Source organism: Anomalospiza imberbis, chromosome W (assembly GCF_031753505.1).
Source record: "Anomalospiza imberbis isolate Cuckoo-Finch-1a 21T00152 chromosome W, ASM3175350v1, whole genome shotgun sequence".
NCBI lineage: Eukaryota > Metazoa > Chordata > Aves > Passeriformes > Viduidae > Anomalospiza > Anomalospiza imberbis.
The window spans coordinates 6,400,072-6,421,782 of NC_089720.1; the positions used below are offsets into that span (position 1 = coordinate 6,400,072).

General features: G+C 42.3%; 1 protein-coding gene across 1 annotated transcript in view; it reads right to left on the reverse strand.

The window, feature by feature from the left end:
• Window positions 1–245: 245 nt before the first annotated feature.
• LOC137464277 (5'-AMP-activated protein kinase catalytic subunit alpha-1-like) overlaps window positions 246–21,711 on the reverse strand; it is a 29,323-nt gene continuing 7,857 nt past the window's right edge. Inside the window, 4 exon segments of the mRNA XM_068175564.1 lie at window positions 246–1,856; window positions 4,746–4,872; window positions 5,279–5,485; window positions 5,488–5,767. Of these exon segments, the coding sequence (XP_068031665.1) occupies window positions 1,612–1,856; window positions 4,746–4,872; window positions 5,279–5,485; window positions 5,488–5,767 (859 nt within the window). The 3' untranslated portion in view covers window positions 246–1,611.

Here is a 21,711-nt window from a genome sequence, read left to right on the forward strand (position 1 = left end):
CCTGGAGTCCTGAATCCAGCTCTGGGGCCCCCAACACAAGAAAAGATATTGACCTTTTAGAACAAGTCCAGAGGAGGCCACAAGGAGGATCGGAGGGCAGGAACACCTCCCTATGAAGACATGCTGAAAGACTTAGGGCTGTTCAACCTGGAGAAGAGAAGGGTCTGGGGTGACCTTATTGCAGCCTTACAGTACCTAAAGGGGGCCTACAAGGTACATGGAGAGGGACGTTTCACAAGGGCGTGCAGTGACAGGAGAAGGGGGAATGGCCTTAAGCTGAAGAAGAGCAAGTTTAGGTTAGATATTAGGAAGAAGTTCTTTACTATGAGTGTGGTGAGGCCCCAGCACAGGTTGCCCAGAGGCTGTGGACACCCCATCCCTGGAAGTGTTCAAGGCCAGGTTGGATGGGGTTACAAGTAACCTGGTCTAGTGGAAGGTGTCCCTGCCCATGGCAGAGAGTTAGAAGCAGGTAATCTTTAAGGTCTCTCCCAACCCAAACCATTCTATGACTATATGATAAGCTGTCATGATCAGTTTTAAATGTTCAACTGAAAAGTTGGACTACTAATGCCACAATTTAAATGGCAGAGTTCACTACAAAAGCTGCTTTGAAAAACCTAAACCTATATATGTATTTTCAACTGCAATGTGAATTCTATAAAATATATGGCAAGGTAGCATATGATATAAACAGCTGTATCAAAGTATGAACATATTTTTAAAAGTGAAAATTTTAGATTCTGGAATAGCATGCAAGAGGCCATAGATCTGTGCTTTTAACTACATGCATGTGTTTATAAGAAACGGGATTCTCAGCCTGCAGTAGCAATGGGGAACTGCTGTGCTGCTACCACACTAAGATATGAGCTACTAAATCTGCACAGATCAGGAACCTGCAGACAGTTCTTCACAGAACCACATTTTGTTTCAGCACACAGGGTGCCAAGTCTTCTCAGCATTAAGCCTCTCACCACTGCTGTGGCCTGAATTGTTTTACTTAGAGCCCACAGAATTTCACCCTTAGTGCATTACAAAGCCCCTACACATATTTTCACCTGGTTGTATTTGCATGCATTTACTCATATTTATCTGTTATTAAAAGTAGTATATTATAATGCATCAAACTATTCTTTATCATTTACTATCAAAGAAGAGGGAAGAAACAGCAGTTTTAATATATTACTTTTAGATGTTGACAATTCCGATCAACTAAGGCGCAACTATAGATGCTGATCAAGTCATACTTAAGTCATTGAACTACATTTACTTACAGTGCATTAGATGTATGTATTATCAGTGAAAAAAAGTGAGAAGGCCAACATAACTTAAATATTTGAATTCTAATGTGCAATCAGTGTAAAGTGTTATGAACACTGCCAAGGGCACGTGACTTCCTATACCTGTATTATGCTATTGGACAGCGGACAATCAGAATTCACTCCAGATTCAAAATAATATACATAATGGCCTATAATCATTCCAATCCCCCTGAAAATTGCATTCTGTGGCTAGTTTTTTCAGCACCTTAGTTCATTTAACTTAATTATAACTGGAAGTATCTGACTATGATTTAGGCATGGTTATTGCTGTAAAAGAAGTCCACTTTCAAACTTATTGTGCAAGTATTTTAATAAGATTTGCACACATCTCAAAGAATTCTATTGTATGACTCCCTGGTCTTGGAGTTAATTCAACCTTAGAAGAATCAATCAAAGAAGCTACTGATGGTGTAAGGGATCTATCTGCATATTTTCCCTGTGCATCACCATCTGAATCTTTTTGACAGGATCTACAGTTGCTCACAGAACCTGATCTCTGTGGAGTTGCAGTCCCAGATTTTGCTTCAGTAATTTCATCTGGGGGACAATTGGAGAGAAGAGGAAAATTAATCATAGGAACAGCAAACTTTCCTTTTTCACACTTCCAATATTGATTTTCTTAAATGTTGATTAATACATAAACAGCTTTTACAACTGTATGTAGTTGATACAAAATAAAAGCTTATACATATAGCAACAGAATTAAATGTCCTTATGCAAGTTATTCTTGTGCTTTGAACTGTGCTCCAGGACTATCTGATCTATTTAGACCAGCACTCACTGAATTTTTCATGTAGTTTCAGCAGCTAATAGTTAAATAGATTTAGCTAAACTTAAAACAGAAACATGACAGCATCATAAGTTTAAATCAAATAACATTTTGAACACTGTGTAGATGCTTTTTGATAGTATTTTATTTGCTTTCTTTCTATTTGGTTATTCATACTTTGTATTTCCTTATAATTCATTGATGCATTAAATGCTAGCATCTACATCCTTCGTTTTTGGAAGTTTTTCTCTTTAATATGCATTTGGGCTGCAACAGTTTAAGTTTACTTCTAAGATGGAAGCATTTCTACCTCATACTGAAGGTAATTTTCTGCTGAAGTATCTCTATTCTTACTTTAGATACTCAACATTAGTTTTGACTTGCACCTGTTACCAGAAAAAGTTATTTCTGCGAGAAGTTAGTGAACACAGAAGAGATTGGGTCTTCACATCAAAGCTACTTTAAACTACAGTTTGCAAGAGGGATAGAGAATGGCTATTTGTGGTGGAGGGCAAGTCAGATCAGCTTCACTGCTGGAAGAGAGATACCAAATCTATGCCCTAGGCTTGTATTTCCTCAAGAGCTGAGGCCAGGACTGCAGCTGCCCCAGCTGCATGGCTCTAAGCAGTCATCTCCCATTCAACAGGAATGGAATTTCTCTTATACTACAGTAGAAGTCAGTGCAGGAAAGGGATTAATGCCCTGTATCAAATACTACTAGATCTAAGCAAGCACTTGTATGGTTAGAAGGGACAAGGCAAGAATTGCACTGCCAAGTGAGATCAGGGTAAACTGTCATGAGACTCAGCCTCAGCCATCCTGTACTGTAGTCCAGCCATATTCCAGTAAATTCTTTTTCCATGACACATGTTTTCCTAGGCATATCATGTACACTATTGGCTATAAATAATTTGCTTTAGTCTACTATGCTCTTAAACAAGCATTATGGCCAGTCTATATTTGTTCCTCCATTTTCAGGAAGGTATGACTTGCAGTTTGTGCTGGTTTTCACTGGAATAGTTAATTTTCTTCCTAGTAGCTAGCACGAGGCTATGGTTTGGATTTGTGCTGAAACAGTGTGTGAAAATACAGGGATGTTTTTGTTATTGCTGAGCAGAGCTTGCACAGCATCAAGGACTTTTCTACTTCTCATACCGCCCTGCCAGTAAGTAGGCTGGGGATGCACAAGAAGTTGGGAGGGAACACAGCTGGGACAGCTGACCCCAACTGACCAAAGGAATATTCCAGACCATATGACATCATGCTCAGCATATAATGCTGAGGGAAGAAGGAAGTGGGGGATGTTTGGAGTGATGGCATTTGTCTTCCCAAGTAACTGTTATGCATGATGGAAATGGCTGAACACCTGCCTGCCCGTGGGAAGGAGTGACCAAATTTCTTGTCTTGCTTTGCTTGCACATGTGGCTTTTGCTTTCTGTATTAAACTGTCTCTATCTAAACCCATGAGTTTTCTCAGTTTTACTCTTTTGATTGTCTCCCCCATTCTACCAGGGGAAAGTGAAGGAGCAGGTGTGTGAGGCTTAGTTCCCAGCTGGGCTTAAACCACAACAGAGTTGTATGCTGTGATATTGTCACTATAAAAGTTTTTTCAGCAGATCTGTCCAACTGCTTTCAAGACTTCACTTACTGCAAGCATATGCCCATCTTAAATTTTGTCTACTCCTAGCATTGTTGGGTTGGACTTTGCTGACAGCTAAATCCCCAGCCAGCCCTTCATTCACTCCACCCTACCTTTAGTGCAATGGAGGAAGAGAATTGGAAAGACAAAAGCAAGAAAACTCATAGATTGAGATAACCAGCTTACTAAGATGAAGGAAGAAAGAAAAAAAGTGATGCAAAGGCAACCACGTGCCACCTCCTATAAGCATACTAACACGCAGCCAGTCTCCGAACAATGGCTACCTTCCCCAAACTCCCATCCACTCAGATTTTTTGCTAAGCATGACATCATATAGCATGACATCACTTTGATCAAGCCAGGTCAGCATTTCAGGTTATGTCCCCATAAAACTTCTTATTCACCCCCAGCCTACTCATTGGGTGCACCACAGTGAGAAAACAGAAAGACTAGATACTATGAAAATACTGTTCAGCAATAGCCAGAACACTGTTTTAGTCGCAGATCAAAAAAACACAGCACCATACCAGCTACAATGAAGAAAGTTAAGTCCATCTCAGCCAGATGCAGTACAGCAATGTACAGCTAAAGTCAAATTTGCATGCCTAAATGCCAAGCTTTATCTTCACTAGGAAAATATGTTCCCATACTTACTTCAGATCTAAATTAAAGTTTAAATTTGGGGGTGAGGCCACAAAACCAGTTTAGGTTGATTCAAAACTCACCTCCAACAATCCTTCCCCTTTTGCACCAGCAATATTAGTGTTGGTGCAGACACAAAATGGAGCAGTTTGAGAGTTGATATAGCTAAAAAGTGATTATTTAAGGAATGAAACAGCTAACCATCTGATCATAGGAACACTAGACAAGGAAGGAATAAAGAAACATTAATGCAGATCTAGCTTGGCTTAAACTAATAAAGGGCAACACTTACATCACTTATAAACAAGTAAGTTAAGACATGTTTGCATTTAAAATTATTCCCCTTACAAGTCCATTGACTTAAGTCTTTCCATACCATCAATGCTACGGAAGTCCAGTAAGTACGTCCTTCTATCCACCTGATACAACTGTAGACTCATTTTGGAATATGCACTTGTCACTGGATTCTTGCTTCGAACACGCAGATAATATGGATTTACAACCTAGTACACAAGAGATTTGACTTAGTAACTAGAACTGTTTTAGAAGCACTGCACATTGTTTTTCTTATTTCAAGTCACTGATGTTATTAAGTGATTTCAGGTTTGCTTGTCAGAGTTTTTATTACCAACAAAAACACACCAAAAAAACTCAAACAAAACACCCTACTCAACATATTCCCAGAGCCCCAGTAGAAAGATTAAACACATTAGCAAGATTATTGTTGCCAGCATAAATAGCCTTCCTCCCCAAACCCTTCCTGCACAGCAAATACAAGTAGTCATTACAGGCACACAAGACTATTTTCCTCAGCACAGGGGAACACAGTTTCATACTTCAAGGCTATGTAATTACACAGCTCAAACAAAAATTTACTGTTGTCTGCTGTAAAGACCCTTTATTCTTTACCTTCCATTCATAATCCAGTTGTGTAATTGCTCGACAAACTTCAGACATGATATCATTTGGTCTACTCTGACTCCGTATTCCCAAGTGCCACTTTGCTCTTCTTACACCTTGGTGTTTTGACTTCTGTGGATTCAGCTCATCAAGAGTATGACGGGGACGTGGTGCTTCAGCTACTAAGAATAGCACTCTTTCAGGATGAGGTGGAGAGACAGATTGTGATCATCAAGAAAAGAATCGGGTGGGCTTGTAGCCAAGTAGAAGTCTTTGGCCTCATTCATTATTCTTCTATTATCTATAATGAGGTGATATGCAACCACTAAAGGGTCCTGATGATTTTGGCTGTACAGGCAACTTAGCACTTCTTCTTCAGTGCATTCAAACTTCTCACACACTTCTTTTAAGGCTTCATCATCAATCATGGTAGAACTATATGACGGGTCTTCGAGAAACAGGTATTTGGGAAGGTCCTGCTTAAACCATTCATGTTCTCTAGATTTAAAAAAATATCTGAGTATATACGCGGCTTCGCGTTACAAACCTAGGATGCAACATATACATATGCAAAGCAAGTCTTTCTATTATTAAATTATTTTTAAAATAACATTATTCTTAGTCTATACAAAAAAGATCAACAGTTGTCAGTACAAGACCCCTTCTGTGCAACACAACAGTACATAGTGAAAAGTAATCATCTCCTTCACAAGATTTTGCTACACATTTTGCAGGAGACTGAAAAATGCCTCTTTCCTCTAAGGGTTTCAACTACCTGATCATAAATAATATCTTTGTATAAGTCAACCAGCTTTTTATAGAAATAGTTGTGGTTTTGGAATTGGGTTTGTAGTTAGTGGCAGTAAAAAGAAAAACAATTTTAGTTTTGAGATATTTTCAACTGAAATATGTAATGAACAAAGGTTCCAGGTGTTCCCCAGAGAGGCGGGCAGGGCCTTCCTAGTTCCCATGGCAACACTGGAATGACTGCTGGCTACCGATATTGAAATGTTAATTAGTTAATTGCTCTGTTTGTTTTCTCTAAACTACCTAGAGATAATCTGCCTTCCTTCCACCACACCGACATTCTGGGACTAACATGCAAATAAGAAAACCCCCTGGGATAATGGGAGCATTTTTAGGGGACAAAGACACCCCTAAATAAAGAACTAAACACAGTAGAGGGGGATAGACAAATGCCCTAGCTGAGGAAGAGAGAAACACAACCCCTGACCGGCTTTTGTCTGCCACCACCATCTAAAAGCGACTAGACTAGGGTGGGCTGGGGCATATGGAGATGGAAGAGGCAGAGAGCACCCTGGTGCTGCCACCAGGGAAGGAGCGGGGACAGCTGCTGCTCTGGACTTCAGTGACAGACCCTGCATGCCTCCTTCCTTTCGGCCACCTGGAAAAGCTACAACAATGGGGTTGAGCTCTGTTCGGGACCCCTGCCCAGCTGATCTTTTTAATAAAGAGCTGAACATTAATAAAGGCATAAGCCCTGTTCATTTCAGTTGGGGGCTCGTCCGGGATAGCCACACCCAAAGAGGACCCCCGGACAGTTGGACAGCCCGACCACCTGCTTCGAGGGACCCTCGGGAGTTGCTGGCTACCTCCGGACCCTAGGATCACCGTGAGACGAGCAACGTAGAGGAGAGTCGGAGCGGTAAGAAAAAACGGGAGACGAGAGAGTGAGTGATTGAGACGGGGCCCGGCAGCACGGACCCCCAAAGTGAGAGGGACCCGCTAGTACCGCGTTTCTGGACTCCTGCAAACAGGCCGGCCGGGAACGGGGGGAAGCAAGTTGAATAGAGGAGTGACTGAGGCGTCTCCTTAGAAGTAAAGCAGGCCCTCCTCCGGGCTTGTGGAGACCCCCTAGGGGCAAAGTAAGTCCATGGCAATCAGGGCACAGGGAATGCCACCAGCAGGGCAGCTGGGATGCCCCTGGCATGTATGGCAGGATGTCCTAACAGGCAGGAGTGGCAAGTCCCACCAGGCAGAGGGCATGTCCCCGGCAGGCAGGACAGAACACCACAGCAGGTGGGATGTCCTTGGCAGGTAGGGCAGGATGTCCTAGCAGGCAGGAGCAACAAGTCCCACCAGGCAGTGGGCATGTCCCCGGCAGGCAGGACCGGCTAACAGGGCAAGTGGGATGTCCCTGGCAGGTAGGGCAAGAAGTCCTAGTAGGCAGGCAGAAGCAAAAAGCAGGTAGGGCAGGACATCCTAGCAGGCAGGAGCAACAAGTCCTGCCAGGCAGAGGGCATGTCCCCGACAGGCAGGACTGGCTAACAGGGCAGGTGGGATGCCCCTGGCAGGCAGGGCCAAAGGTCCCCAGCAGAGCAGGTAAAGGAATGTTCCTGGAAGGAAGGGCAGGATGTCCCTGGCACAGCAGGCATGAACCCAAGTAAGCAGAAAGTCAGGAAGGTAAGCAAGTTAAGCCTAGTAGGAGAGTCAGGGAAGGGGGCTTGGCCGGAGTTCGAGTGTAAGGCTCGGCAGGATGTTCGACCTTACCTTGGCTGGGAGACCAAGCTTCCCAAGTGTAGTAAAAAGGTTGGGCAGAAGGCCAAGTAAGAGTTTAGGCAAGACTTAGGAGGGGTCCAAGCCTAAAAAGTCCAGGAGGACGTCCAAAACCTAGACCCAAGAGCAAGAGAACAAAAGACAATATATGTGAGTGTGACTAGTGATTGTCCTAGCCAAGAGACAATGCAAAGTGTCAAGAGGGTAGTACCAAGAGTGGGAGTTTAGTTAAAAGAGATTAAGTTCAGTCTAGAGATTCAAAATACTAAGTTGTGGGAAGGGACCAGATAAGCTTTAATTGCCTGTCTGTATATTCCATTTTAAATAGAGGCATCATTTAAAGTAAGAATTTGAGTGCTTAGTTGACACAGGGGCAGATAAGTCCAGTATAAACAAGTTACCAGAAGGAGTCACCATTGGGTGTCGGAACCCAGAATTTCCCTTGGACACTCTTGTATGTTCCGGGCCCAGGTCAGAAGCATTTGAGACCCTGGAATGCAGCCGCAGACCCCTGTGGCTTTGAAACTGATCCATGGAACAATTTACCAACTTTGCAGGAAGAACAAGAAATCACAAAGGTTTAGATATTGTAGTAGATGTAGTCACAAAGTGAGAGGAAGAGTTTTTGAGTGCTGTACAGGGGGGTTTTAGGCCTTGTACAGATGGGTCTGAGTTTTATACATGGGGGTCAGAAGTTTTAAGATGGAGGGACTTGGGCGGGCCCTGTCCTTCCTCCTTCTTCTTCCTAACCTCCATGTTCTTGGTGATGTTGGCACTCACAGATTGGTTTAGAGTAGAAAGTCACTATTCAGTATAGGCGATGGGCATTGGGGGGAAACTATAAACATCTAATACGTAATATATGATATAAAAGAGGGCACCAGCCCCCTGGGTGTCGGAGTGTGCCCTTGCCTGACTGCTGAACGGACCGCAGCAGCTCAGGGAGAAATCTTTTAGATTACATATAATAAACTACCTTGAGACCGGACGACCAAAGACTACTGAGTCTTTCTTTGGAGACACGGGTGGGAGGAGAGACTTTTCTACCTTCACGGGCTCACCCCAACCGGGGGTGAGATCCGAGAATTGGGAAGAAGGTCTGTGAGGTTCTAGGGGCAGAGGGAAGACCATTTAAAGCATCTGTAGTTGAGAATATAGAAATCACGGGGAATTCAAGACAATGTTTGGCAGACTTTATCTATCTGCCAAATTTAGGAAGTAACCTCTTGGGAAGAGACTTGCAAGTTCAACTGGGGGTAGGGATCATCCCATGAGATGGGAGGATGGTAGTCCAGGTCATGAGGCTTACCCAGAGAGACATAGAGGAAATAGACCCCAGAGTATGGGCAGAAGAAAGTAAGTGTGGATACTTGAACATCACGCCAACAAAAATAGAAATGCAAAGAGATACACCCCCTATCTGAGTCAAGCAATACCCAATATCCCCTGAAGGCCAGAGGATGGCCAACTTGCCTGCAAGTAATCACAGCAGCAGCTGTCCTGATAGAAGAAGCCCAAAAGTTGACCCTGCAAGGGAAAATTAAAGTCCACACCCCCCATGATCTCAAAACAGTACTAAGCCAAAAGTCTCAGCAGTGGTCGACTGACTCTAGAATATTGAGGTATGAGATCATCTTAATGAACACAGGTGACTTAGAGTTAGTCACCTCCAAATGTCTAAACCCTGCACAATTTCCTGCCGGAGAACCCCTGGCTGATCTAGAACATGATTGTATTGAACTCATAAATCTACAGACCAAAGTGAGACAGGATTTAGAAGATGTACCCTTGCCATACGGGAGATCCCTTTCTATAGATGGGTTCTCAAGAGTAGTAGGAGGGAAAAGAGCCTCTGGATATGCTGTCATAGACAGGGAAGACATGAAAGTTGCAGAGAAAGGAAACTGCCCTCAAACTGGTCAGCCCAGTGTTGTGAAGTCTATGCTTTGAAAAGAGGATTAGACCTGTTAGAGGGAGACCAAGGAACTATTTACACAGACTCGCAATATGCGTTTGGGATCATCCATACCTTCGGAAAACTTTGGGAGGAGCGTGGCTACCTAAACTCCAAAGGGAAGAACCTGGTACATGAGAAACTGATAAAACTAGTATTAGAATCCTTACAAAAGCCCGCAGAGATAGCTGTGGTGCATATAAAGGGACATAAGAAAGGACACACCCGTGAAGGAAAGGGAAACCGATTAGCAGATCAGATAGCTAAAGAAGCAGCCTTAGACTCAAGGAATCCAGTAAAAGCTTTTAAAATAGAAGTAGGACCAAGTAGAGAAAGGAAAGAAGAAGAGCCAAGGTTCAGAGAAAGAGAATTAAAAATAATAAAGGAACTAGAATTACATCAAGGGGAACTAGGAGAATGGTTGACTCCTGATGGGCGTAAGTTCCTAAATAAAGCCCTCGCTCGCTTGAAGAGTGCTAGTAGAGTTACATGAATTGACCCACTGGGGAATCCAAGGTTTGTGCAACCACTTTTTACAGGAAAATTTATGTCTTGGAGTATATGATCTGGCAAAGACAGTCACAAGAGGGTGTGCGATTTGCCTAAAAACTGACCAAAAGTTAATGAGAAAAACAGCACGTGGGGGAGGAAAACTTGCTTTGAGACCTTTCCAAAACATACAAGTAGATTTCACTGAAATGCCCTCTGTGAAGAGGTACAAACATTTACTAGTGATCGTAGATCATCTCACTCACTGGGTGGAGGCTTTCCCAACCAGAAAAGAGACCGCCCAGGAAGTTGCAAAAATAATCTTAGAAAACATCATACCACGATACGGGCTAGTCGATAACATTGACTCGGACCGAGGTCCACATTTTGTCGCTCAAACTTTACATCAAGTAGCAAAAGCCCTGGGGATAAGGTGGAGATTGCACACCCCATGGCATCCTCAAAGATCTGGAAGAGTGGAGAGGATGAATAGAACTCTTAAAAATGGGTTAACTAAATTAATTGAAGAGACAAAGATGAATTGGCTCAGGTGTTTACCTCTCGCTCTCTTGCGCATCAGAACCAGACCTCGGTCCGACACAGGGGTCTCTCCCTAAGAAATGATGCTTGGGTTCCCTTTTTTAATCACCCCTTTCCGTACAGCAGATAATCTGGGAGGCAGAAACTCAGAAATTTTTAGAGGTCATAGGAAAATCCGTAGAAGGCCTCAGAAAGAAGGGGTACCTCCCCCAAACTTCCCCTCTGGACACCAATGCCCACAACATCAGTCCTGGGGATAGGGTGTTGATAAAATCCTGGAACACCACCACTCCATTAACCCCCAAATTCGAAGGACCTTTCCAGGTACTACTCACCACACACACTGCGGTGCAAACCCAAGAAAAAGGCTGGACCCATGACACCAGAGTTAAAGGACCAGTGCCACCCCCGGACGCCAGACCAGACCCAGCAGTGTCACCCGCCTCCTCTTGTGCATGGAAGTAATTAAGAGATCAGAATACTTAAAATTAACTTTAAAAAAGACTTGCTAGAGGCTGATATACAGTAAGGGGTTAATAACGGTTTCTGAGTTAAAGTGCCATAGTAAAGGTTTAAGTACTTTGTAATTGTTTAATAAGTGTCCTTTAGCCAAAGAAGTTAACTGAAGAATTTTTTTTTTTAATTAGAATATTATTAAGTCTTACGTATTTTCTAAAGAATAGGAGAATTACCATCAGACATAAGTAAAAGCATATAATTGCCAAAAGAAGTTAGCCCTCAAAAGCCAAAAACTGTAAGTTGATGCGGGCTTAAGCCTGATCAAAGAAATAGAGGAGGGATTTGCAATGGACAAAGTTTCCAGGTGTTCCCCAGAGAGGCGGCAGAGCCTTCCTAGTTCCCATGGCAACACTGGAATGACTGCTGTCTACCGATATTGAAATGTTAATTAGCTAATTGCTCTGTTTGTTTTCGCTAAACTACCTAGAGATAACCTGCCTACCCCCACCACACCGACATTCTGGGACTAAAATGAAAATAAGAAAGCCCCCTGGGATAATGGGAGTATTTTTTGGGATAAAGCGACCCCTAAATAAAAAACTAAACACAGAAGAGGGGGATAGACAAATGCCCTAGCCAAGGAAGAGGGGAAACACAACACCTTATGGTCTTTTGTCTGTCACCATCACCTAAAAGAGACTAGACTAGGGTGGTGTTATAAACGCCAATCACTTGGTTTTTAAAATTTTAAAAGTTTAATAATAATAAAATAGTTATAAAAATAGTAATACAATTAGAGTAATGAAAATTTAGAGTTAGGACAATTACAAGACAATAAAAAGCAAAGAATTACAGACGTCCGGATGCTCTCGGGCACTTAAGCCCAATAAGCATGCCTTGTGAAAAAAGGAATAATCTTTAAAAGCAGTAGCCTGTTGCATATTCATACATCTCATACATGATGCATAAATTCCTTGCAAATTAAGAACTTTTCTGGTTTTTGTCAACTTCTTCCCCTTAATCCTGGTGGTTCCATAAAGACGGAGAGAAGGTGGAAGAATGTTTGTCTTTTCCGATAAGGAGGCAGTAATTCTTTATGGGCCCCCATCATTGTCATCTCTGTGTGAAGAGTTTCTTCATTATCTCATCTCTTGCTTGAGCTAGTAAAAAAAACCCCCACATACATAGGCTCTATTTTAACTACAAAACTACATTTACCATACTATTAAAATGTTAATACAGCCCTTCTAATCAATATAACATAATACATATAGGATTCAATTTAATATTTGCGAAAAGCCAATCATAAAATATGCAGTTTTCACAATCCCTCCACTTATTCTTTATAAATCATTTGGCTTGAGCAATATTTCTTATCTAATTGCATTCTTTAGACTATGTTAGTAATCAAATTAAAGATGGGATTAAACAAGGAAGAAACATCAGAACAGTTGTAATCCTAATTTTTTCCACTATCTATTCTTCAATACATTACCCCATCAGTTAGTTTTTAACATTGTATTCTCACTTTTGGACCGATATCTGGGTTATTTCTTTAATTCTAATGCTTGAGCGGCTTTGTTTGTTATCTTCTCTATGACTGCTTGGAGTCTTATAATACGATTCAGTATATAATTTGGGTTTAATACAGAGGTAGATTGCTGTGCTGATTTCACTTTTTTTTTTTTTTACTAATGGCCTTTTTGCCTAATCTTGGACTGTATTCCTGAAATCGAATATAAAACAAATCCATCTCTCTCATTTTGGACATTCAGTGCCCCATCTATTACCACTTTTTCCTAAGTTCCTTGTAATTCAGTATTTTTCCCCATTTTTCCTGCAGGTACTCAGTTTGGATGGGTTATAACAGTGGCTGTTGACATGGGGGTGTGTAACAAAAAAGGAAGTTTGGTTTCTTTCCATGTAATATTTTTTTGTAGCATTTGTGACACGATCTTGCCAGTATCTCAAAAGGTAAAAGACAACACATGAGAGACAGAAACAGGAATAACAGAGGTCTGGTATGGCTTATACCCCCACCTCCCCTGCCTATGGAGTTGCTTCCCATAGCAGGTATGTGTGATCTTCTCGGTGGCGAGTACAGTGGTCAATCCAGGCTTGCCCTCTGTTTCCTTTGTTACTCTTTTTACTAAATATGTTTTAGGCAAGTCCTTTTCAACACTCTTTAACTGAGGTTTCTTACCATTCCTCAAGTATCTCTCAGTCAACAGGCACTGATAATTCCCATCCACAAAACAAAGTTATTACCTCAGTTGCTTTGAGTTCTATCTCTATAGGGGATAGATTCAGTACTCAATACCTATTGCAATGAGAACATAGATTTTGTGAGCTCCAATACTAATCATTCTCATAATTTGAACATTTACTTATAACCCAGTTAGCGTGTCCAGCACTGGGATGAATCAAATAAAGTATACAGTATAATACTGATGGTAATTTCCCTTCTTCCTTGTACAAGTCACAGGCTAAGGCCAGAATGTGAGAACTCTGATTAAAATAATCTTGATCCTCCTGTTTGAAGTGGCAATGTTCCTCTCCTAAGGAGGTGTCGGAGGCGTCTGAGGACTTATTTAGGCAGTGCTTAAAACCAGTGATGTAAGCTTTGCCTTATTTCTCAGTTAGGTGTTATTTTTTGTACTTCCCTTGGTTCATTTGGGTTTTCCCAAACTATTACCACCCAGTCCCAGTCGAAAGTCAATTTGGTATCACCCGGTTTAGATGTGATAGTCCATTCTTCAAGGTTCTTCACAAGTTCTTTGATTTTGCTGTCGTGAATTCACCCTCTTTCTGTGGTTCAGATTGCTGCTTTAGTGGTACCTGGAAAGGACTTCTTAATAACACAGTGTTAAAAGAAAGACAATACTGCATTGACTTTTACCATTAGTTTTCTTCAAAACTTTCTGTGTTTAACTAAAACCTTCTTCTACAGCTGCTTCTTCTTGTATCCAGCTGTTTTAATAGCTGCAGAGGCCAATTCTTCTTGTGAGCTATAAGTAGTTAAATAGAAAGACCAGGCCAATTTTAACACGACATGTATCACATCTCTTGTTTTTTTACTTTTTGGGCAACATTTAACTGTTTTAATCTTACAGACCCATTCTTCAGAACAAAAAGCCTCCTCTTCTTAACAAAAAAACAGAAAGAGAAAAGAATTCTTGCTTAAACAAATAAATCACTTTGTGAAAGTCAGCTATCTCTGCCTTGATCTTATCTCTAGTGGTGGTCCCTTTCTTTTATTTATTTATTTATTTATTTAACAGTCTTGCATTTAACTCTGTCCTTCACCTCCCTCTCTCTTTTTCTCTCCCTCTCTTTCTCTCTCTTCACATTTTAGCATCCACATTCCAGCATCAGTCCACCTTCTAAGATCAGTCCACATTCCAATGTCTCAGAGGTAAGTCTGCCAATCACCCCTCCCCCTTTTTCAACTTCTTTAAAAATTAAATCACTTTTGTTATGTGTGTTTTGCAAGCATGCAATTCATGGCACTCTCCACCAAGGCTACTAGCCACTCACAGCTGACACAGTACTAAAACTAAAGACTTGTTTTTCTATCACAATTTTTTTCCCATTAACAAGCTCAAAAAGGTTGTAAGAACAAGGTAAACAACAACTTACTTCCAAAGTGATCCTGCTTGCACCAAAAAATTTAAGACAATGCTAGTTAGTGCAATGCAATTTGCAACGAAGCCAAGGTTTGATTTGGGAAGGGCATCTGAGGACACAGAGCATGAGTTTTACAAATCCATATTTTGAAGAGAGAATGGACAAAACATGAATACAGTGGGGAGAGACAGAAAGTAAGGCATTTGTGTCTGCAATACTTTCTTTTTGACCATTAGGAAATGCTGTTCAAAGAGGCTCCTGTGGTACAAACAATAATTGGATGGAAAGAGGCACTCTTGAATTTAAGCTTTTATGTCACAATAGGAAACAGCACCTGAGCACTGCAGTGGTGAAGCACCCTGCCTGCAAACTCACTAGAGGCAAGCTACTGCTGCCACGCTGCAGGGCTACTTGCAGCACAGAGCGAATCATGACCAAGCCCTCCTTGCAGGCCTGGGTAAACCACACAAAGAACCCACAACTTCTTCATAGCTGTCTAACTCATTCCAGAAATAAAACTACAGCAAGCAGAGATTCCCCCCCACCATTTTTTTTTTTATGTGTGTGTGTCACACACCCACAGTGATGCTGAAAGTAACAAATTAACAGCTTACATTAGAAGATACTGAAACCTTTCTTCATCCAGCTTTGTGTGTTCCCATTTATATATGTAGCCATCTCCAATTCGAGGTAAAAAAAAATGAGCCCTATTTTTCAAAAGTGCTATGCATGCACAACTCTAGCTGCTGTTCTAGGTGCACTGCAAGTAGTCAGCACTTCCAGAAACACAAACAAACAAAAAACTAAAAAAGCAAAACACTTTTGGGTACATGTAAAAGGACTAGCTGGAAGAAAAAATGTTTCTCATTGACCTGCCAAGTAGCTGGTGTTACCTTTAGTTTAACTTTACACACTGAGAATCATGTGATTGAACAGCTTCACATCGATTCAAAATAAATTAAAAGTAGGTCTGGCTATGTCACAGCTGTAAACTAGTTTCTCAACTTTAGTATATAGCAAGTTACAAATTTCAAGATGAAAAATCACAATGCAAATTGGAAGAAATAATTTAAACTACTTGTACACAGTAATGGGAAAAGAATTAGCTGAATCAACAGCTCAATTAAGACATTTGCTCAGTATGAAGCATCCTTCCCTATTTCCTTCTCTAGCCCAAACTTCCTTGTTAATTTTTTTTTCTTGTTACTTTTACAGTATCTTTGCTCACACTATAATATTTTGGAATATTTAACAGATAGGTTCTTTTTGCCCCTGTGTCTACTACAAATTCTAATTATTTTTTCTTGGGGACCCACTTTTAAAGTTATCACAGACTCTAGATGGTATTTTTCCCTTAAAAAAAATAGAGCCTCTACTATCCCTATTCTTCTTCTTTGCTCATCTCTCAGAAGATTTTCAGATCTGTTGCCCTCTTAGGACAATCTCTCTTATAATGTCCTTTGCTCTTACAGTAAAAGCAGACATTCCTGGAATGCTCCTGAGACTTGGTTTGTATTGGGGTTTTATTTTTTTCTGTTCCCCTGTCTCTACTACTGTCATATCTAGGAGTAGTGTTTGTGTGTTTTTGATTTTTTTCTTGTAATTGTTTTCTCACATGGTGACTGCCACAATCCTTGCTTTTAGTTTGGCTTTGGCCATAGACTTTCTGAGCCTCCTTTAATAAATCATCTAATGATTTGTCATGCTGATCTTCAATTTTTTCCATTATCTGGCCAAGCACAAAGTTAATCTTTAACAAAGCTTTTCTCACATCAGTCTAAGGATCCATTCTGGAATGTTGCCTTATATTTCTTCTAAGTCTGTCCAACCATTCAGTTGGAGCCTCCCCTTTCCCTTGTTGTGCCTCAAAAGTCCCTTCCGCATTTTGCCCTCGAGATGATGCCCCTTTTTTTGTCTTGATTATTAAATTACAATACTCATTCATATGTTTTCTCCCCTCCTCATTATTTCGACCCTGCTCAGGAGGTGCAGTTGGCATTTTGTCCTCTCCAGGGAGGGGATGTGGTTTTTCTTTACTCCCGGCTTCTTTGCTTGCAATTTTGATCATTTCCCTTTCTTCTGGAGAAAATAGTATCTTTATTATCGACCACATTTCTTCCCAGGTATAAATGCTTGAACCTAAAAATTGGTCTAATTGTTTAGCAGTGCTTATGGGATCCTTCAAAATCCCTTTGATTTCCTCTTTAAAATTCCTGACCTCAGAAGAAGTTTAAGGAGCATTTACAAACTCAGTTCCACCCCCTCCCATCGGGACTTCTCTTAGTGGAAACAGATCCCAGTCTTTTTCTATAGCCTTTCTCCCGTGTTGTGAGGAAGAGTCTGGAGAATGTTGTTTTCTAACTGAACTTCTCGTGTTCCTATAGGGGGCGTCCTCCAGGTGCGAGATTTTTTGGGCTGCAGCTGCGGTTACCAGGGGAACAGAGCTCAGGGGATCATGGGCAGGGTTCGCTGGCAGAACCGCCAAACGAGGGGGCATTTCCAGGGGATACCAGACGGGAGCGTAGTTAATGGCGTCTGGGTCAGCTGTTCCCAGCAGAGGCGAAGCAGCAGCGGCGGTGCCCAGAGCAGCTGGCACAGTCAGAGTCGCTGGGGATGGGGCAGAGGAAACAGCCGCAGGAGGAGCTGCCAAGGATGGGACAGACGGGACGGACGGGAGCCCGCCAGGCGTGGCCGGCGGAGCAGCCATGGACCAGCCGGGCGGGATGGGGGCAGGGACCGGTTGGGCAGCCGCGAGCAGCAAGACGGGAACTGGTACAGAGGCTGCGGGCGGCGAAACAGGCACCGGGACAGGCGCCGGCACCAGGGCAGGCGGAGCTGAAGCAGGCGGAGCTGGGACCTGGGACAATTGCCGGGCCTGGGACAGACGGAGCTGAAACAAGCGGCGAGCCAGGGCCCGGGACAAGTGGCTCGGCTGCGAGTGGTGTGGTTCCCTCTTGTTCCACTCCCTTTTCCCCTTTTTCTTCCTTTTTACTGGTTTTCTGTCCCATTTTTTTTTTTTTCCCCAAAATCTTATCTATTCATTCCATGCTCTTTTTTTTTTCCTCACATTTTCTAACAACCTAAATACTACCTTCTTTCAACTACACATGCAAAAAATCCTTTCTCTCACAAACCATTCGACATAATACACCTCCCTCTAAAAAATAAAGCTCAAAATAAACAATCTACATTACATATCTTCCACTCATTTCCATTTACTCACCTTTATCTCTCGCTCACTCTCACTCACATTCACACCCTCAAGCCTGTTCATTCATACTTCTGCACTTCACAATACTGTTACATATACTTTCATTTGTGCACACTTACTCACTTTTATTTAGCTCAAAACAAACAATCTGCATTGCATATCTTCCACTAATTTCTATTTACTCACCTTTATTTTCCACTTACTTTCGCACACACATCTACACCCTCAGGCCTGTCCATTCATACTTCTACATTTCCCTTTATTTTATTGCACAGAGGAAGGAAACGTTAGCAAACCTCTTAGACTTACACAAAGGGATTTCTGTTGCCAGAGAATCGTGAATCGTGTAAGCCCCCACCCTGACCCCTTCCACCTCCCCGAGGTTTGGCTATCCCTCTTCCCTAGAGATAGCCTCAGAGTCAGGGGTTCGGACCTCCGTACCTTGCCCAATCTGGACTCCCCACACCCCCACCCCCAGGGCGAATGGGTTAGATGATTACTTTACGCAGCCGCGGTGCTAAAAGGTCCTACGATACTGAGCCATCCTTGCTTTGGGGGCAGCCTCTCTGGGCTTCAGTACCGCGGGGCCTCTGGGAAGTGCCCTGAGTTACTCAATCCTGGGTGCTCTCGAAGGTTAATATCTCAACCCAGCAGACTTTTTCACTCAAGTTTTTGCAGGGTTTTGCATAAGCTCCCACCCTCAGGGGACTTGTTGGTGCGGGACCCACCGTCGCGTACACAACAAGTAAAGGTACCTTTTGTTTGCCTCTGGTTCCAATTCACCTTTGAGGCTGGCTGCAGTCACAACTCCCCCCTCATGCCCAGGGGAACAAGGCTAGTTTTGTGGGTTTTGCCTAAGCTCCCACCCACAGGGGACTTGTTGGTGCGAGACCCACCCTCGCGTACACAACAAGAAGGTACCTTTTATTTCACCTAATAGGTGTTACTGGCCAGTGTTGGTATTCTTGGATATCCCTCAATCTAGCTGTGTTGTCCAAAGCAGAATTTTTAGGGGCCCCTCCCACACATTTTACCTTTTGAATTTTTTTCCTCCAAATAATTATGCCAAGAAAACCCTCTTTTTACCTTTTATTTTACCCAATGGATTATACCAGGAACACCCTCGGCTTCTTCTCTCCAAGGGGTCCCACTCCTTCCCCGAGACGCAATCCCAATTTTCCCCGGGGGGGATTCTCTCACTCTTTTATCATTCGCTTCGTCTCTGTACTGGCCGCTTTTCTCGCGAAAAAGACGGAAACGCAGCATAAGAAACCCTACAATCGCTTAGCAGGTCTGGGGTAACCAGCCCGCCTCTCATTCACACACATTCATCCCCCCCTTATCCACCCCATCCCAACAAATACTTACCTATCCCTTGTCCTTGGGTCTTTGTTCTTCGTGTACACTTTGGTCTTAGGGGCTAATTACCGCGGTTTTAGGGAATCCTTTCCCTTTTCTTTGTTTTATTGTCTCCTTTTGTCCATTGGATCGTAACCTGCATCCGTCGGTAGCACCAGGGGAGCACAGTGAGGCTGCCTAATCAGGGCAGGACGCGTCTCCCTCACTCTGACTCTCCTAAGGCACCGGCAGAGAGGTGTTAGGAACCATCCTCTGCTACTATTTGTTATAAACACCAATCACTTGGTTTTTAAAATTTTAAAAGTTTAATAATAATAAAATAGTTATAAAAATAGTAATACAATTAGAGTAATGAAAATTTAGAGTTAGGACAATTACAAGACAATAAAAAGCAAAGAATTACAGACGTCCGGATGCTCTCGGGCACTTAAGCCCAATAAGCATGCCTTGTGAAGAAAGGAATAATCTTTAAAAGCAGTAGCCTGTTGCATATTCATACATCTCATACATGATGCATAAATTCCTTGCAAATTAAGAACTTTTCTGGTTTTTGTCAACTTCTTCCCCTTAATCCTGGTGGTTCCATAAAGACGGAGAGAAGGTGGAAGAATGTTTGTCTTTTCCGATAAGGAGGCAGTAATTCTTTATGGGCCCCCATCATTGTCATCTCTGTGTGAAGAGTTTCTTCATTATCTCATCTCTTGCTTGAGCTAGTAAAAAGAAAACCCCACATACATAGGCTCTATTTTAACTACAAAACTACATATACCATACTATTAAAATGTTAATACAGCACTTCTAATCAATATAACATAATACATATAGTATTCAATTTAATATTTGCGAAAAGCCAATCATAAAATATGCATTTTTCGCAGGTGGGCTGTGGCAAGTAGAGACGGACGAGACAGAGAGCACCCTAGGGCTGTCACCAGGGAAGGAGCGGGGACAGCTGTTGTTCTGGAATTCAGCAACAGACTCTGCACTCCATGCCTCCTCACCCTCTGGCCACCGGTTGTGCCACAGGGAAGAAGGGACAGCTGCTGCTCTGGACTTCAGTGACAGACCCTGCACGCCTCCTTCCTATCGACCACCTGGGAAAGCTGCAACAATGGGGGTGAGCTCCGTTCGGGACCCCTGCCCAGCTGATCTTTTTAATAAAGAGCTGAACATTAATAAAGGCATTAGCCCTGTTCATTGCAACAGTGACAAAAACCAGAGCACCGAGAGAAGAATTTACTGACTCTTTGTTATCAGAGAATGCAAAAACAACAAGATGGAACCATGAGAAAAAATAAAATCTATTGATTTAATCTACAGGATGTTATGCAGTCAATTCAAAGGTTAAAATCAAACAAAAGAATTATTCCTGAATAGTCTAAACTCACAGGAGTGTTTGAATAATGTATAAACGCTCATGAATATGCATATAATGCATGTAATGCAACAGTATATAAGTACATTGTTTTAAGCCAAGTGTGGTTTTGGCATATTGCCAAACACCCCAGCACTGGATATTGTCCCTTTTATCCCTTATTAAACTTTTAAAAATTTCAAAGAGTAAGCTCTGTTTCTCACAGCAGTTATATAGCTAAAAGCACAGAAATTTGCAAAACTGTACTTATTTTATCTTTTATGCTTTAATTGCATTTTTCAGTCGCATCTGTAGAGCTTTTAAACTGAAATTAGAGCAGTTTCTTCGAAGTAGTGTATTTTACTAGAGCAATGTATTTCTTAAATATGATGAACTTTCCCTGCACTGTACTTAAAAGAGAGCTAAGCATCTGCATTTTACAGATAAAGAAACAGTCAACAAGAGAGTCAGTTTTGAAGTGGCGAGGTGGGGAACTAAGTCTACTTAGCATTATCAGAGAAAATATTAAGCTGTGCCTTTAAGAACCAGCAGTGCAGCCAGGAACAGAATGGGGGGGGGGGGGGGGGGGTAGGAAGGGGTGTGTTTTGAGGGAGCTTTTAAAGTCTGTTGGAATGAGCAGCTTGCCCCCTTTTGCCGCATGTTTTTTGCTTTGCTGGCTGTTTGGGCTTTGCTTAAGTGGAGGTTTTTTTCGGTACTGCAGCTAGCGGTTTTGAACTGCCTTAGGGTGAATTCCACAGCTGCCTGTCCGCAGCCAGGGCATTGCACGGACCTCCCCCGGTCCAAGTCGATGGTGACTCATCAGCAGCACCCGGCCAAGGAGAAAAAACTATGGAAGTGGAGACTTTAGCAAAAGCTGTGACGAAAGAGAGAAAGGCAGGAGCTCTGCTTCAAAGGTGGTTGTTTTGGATTTG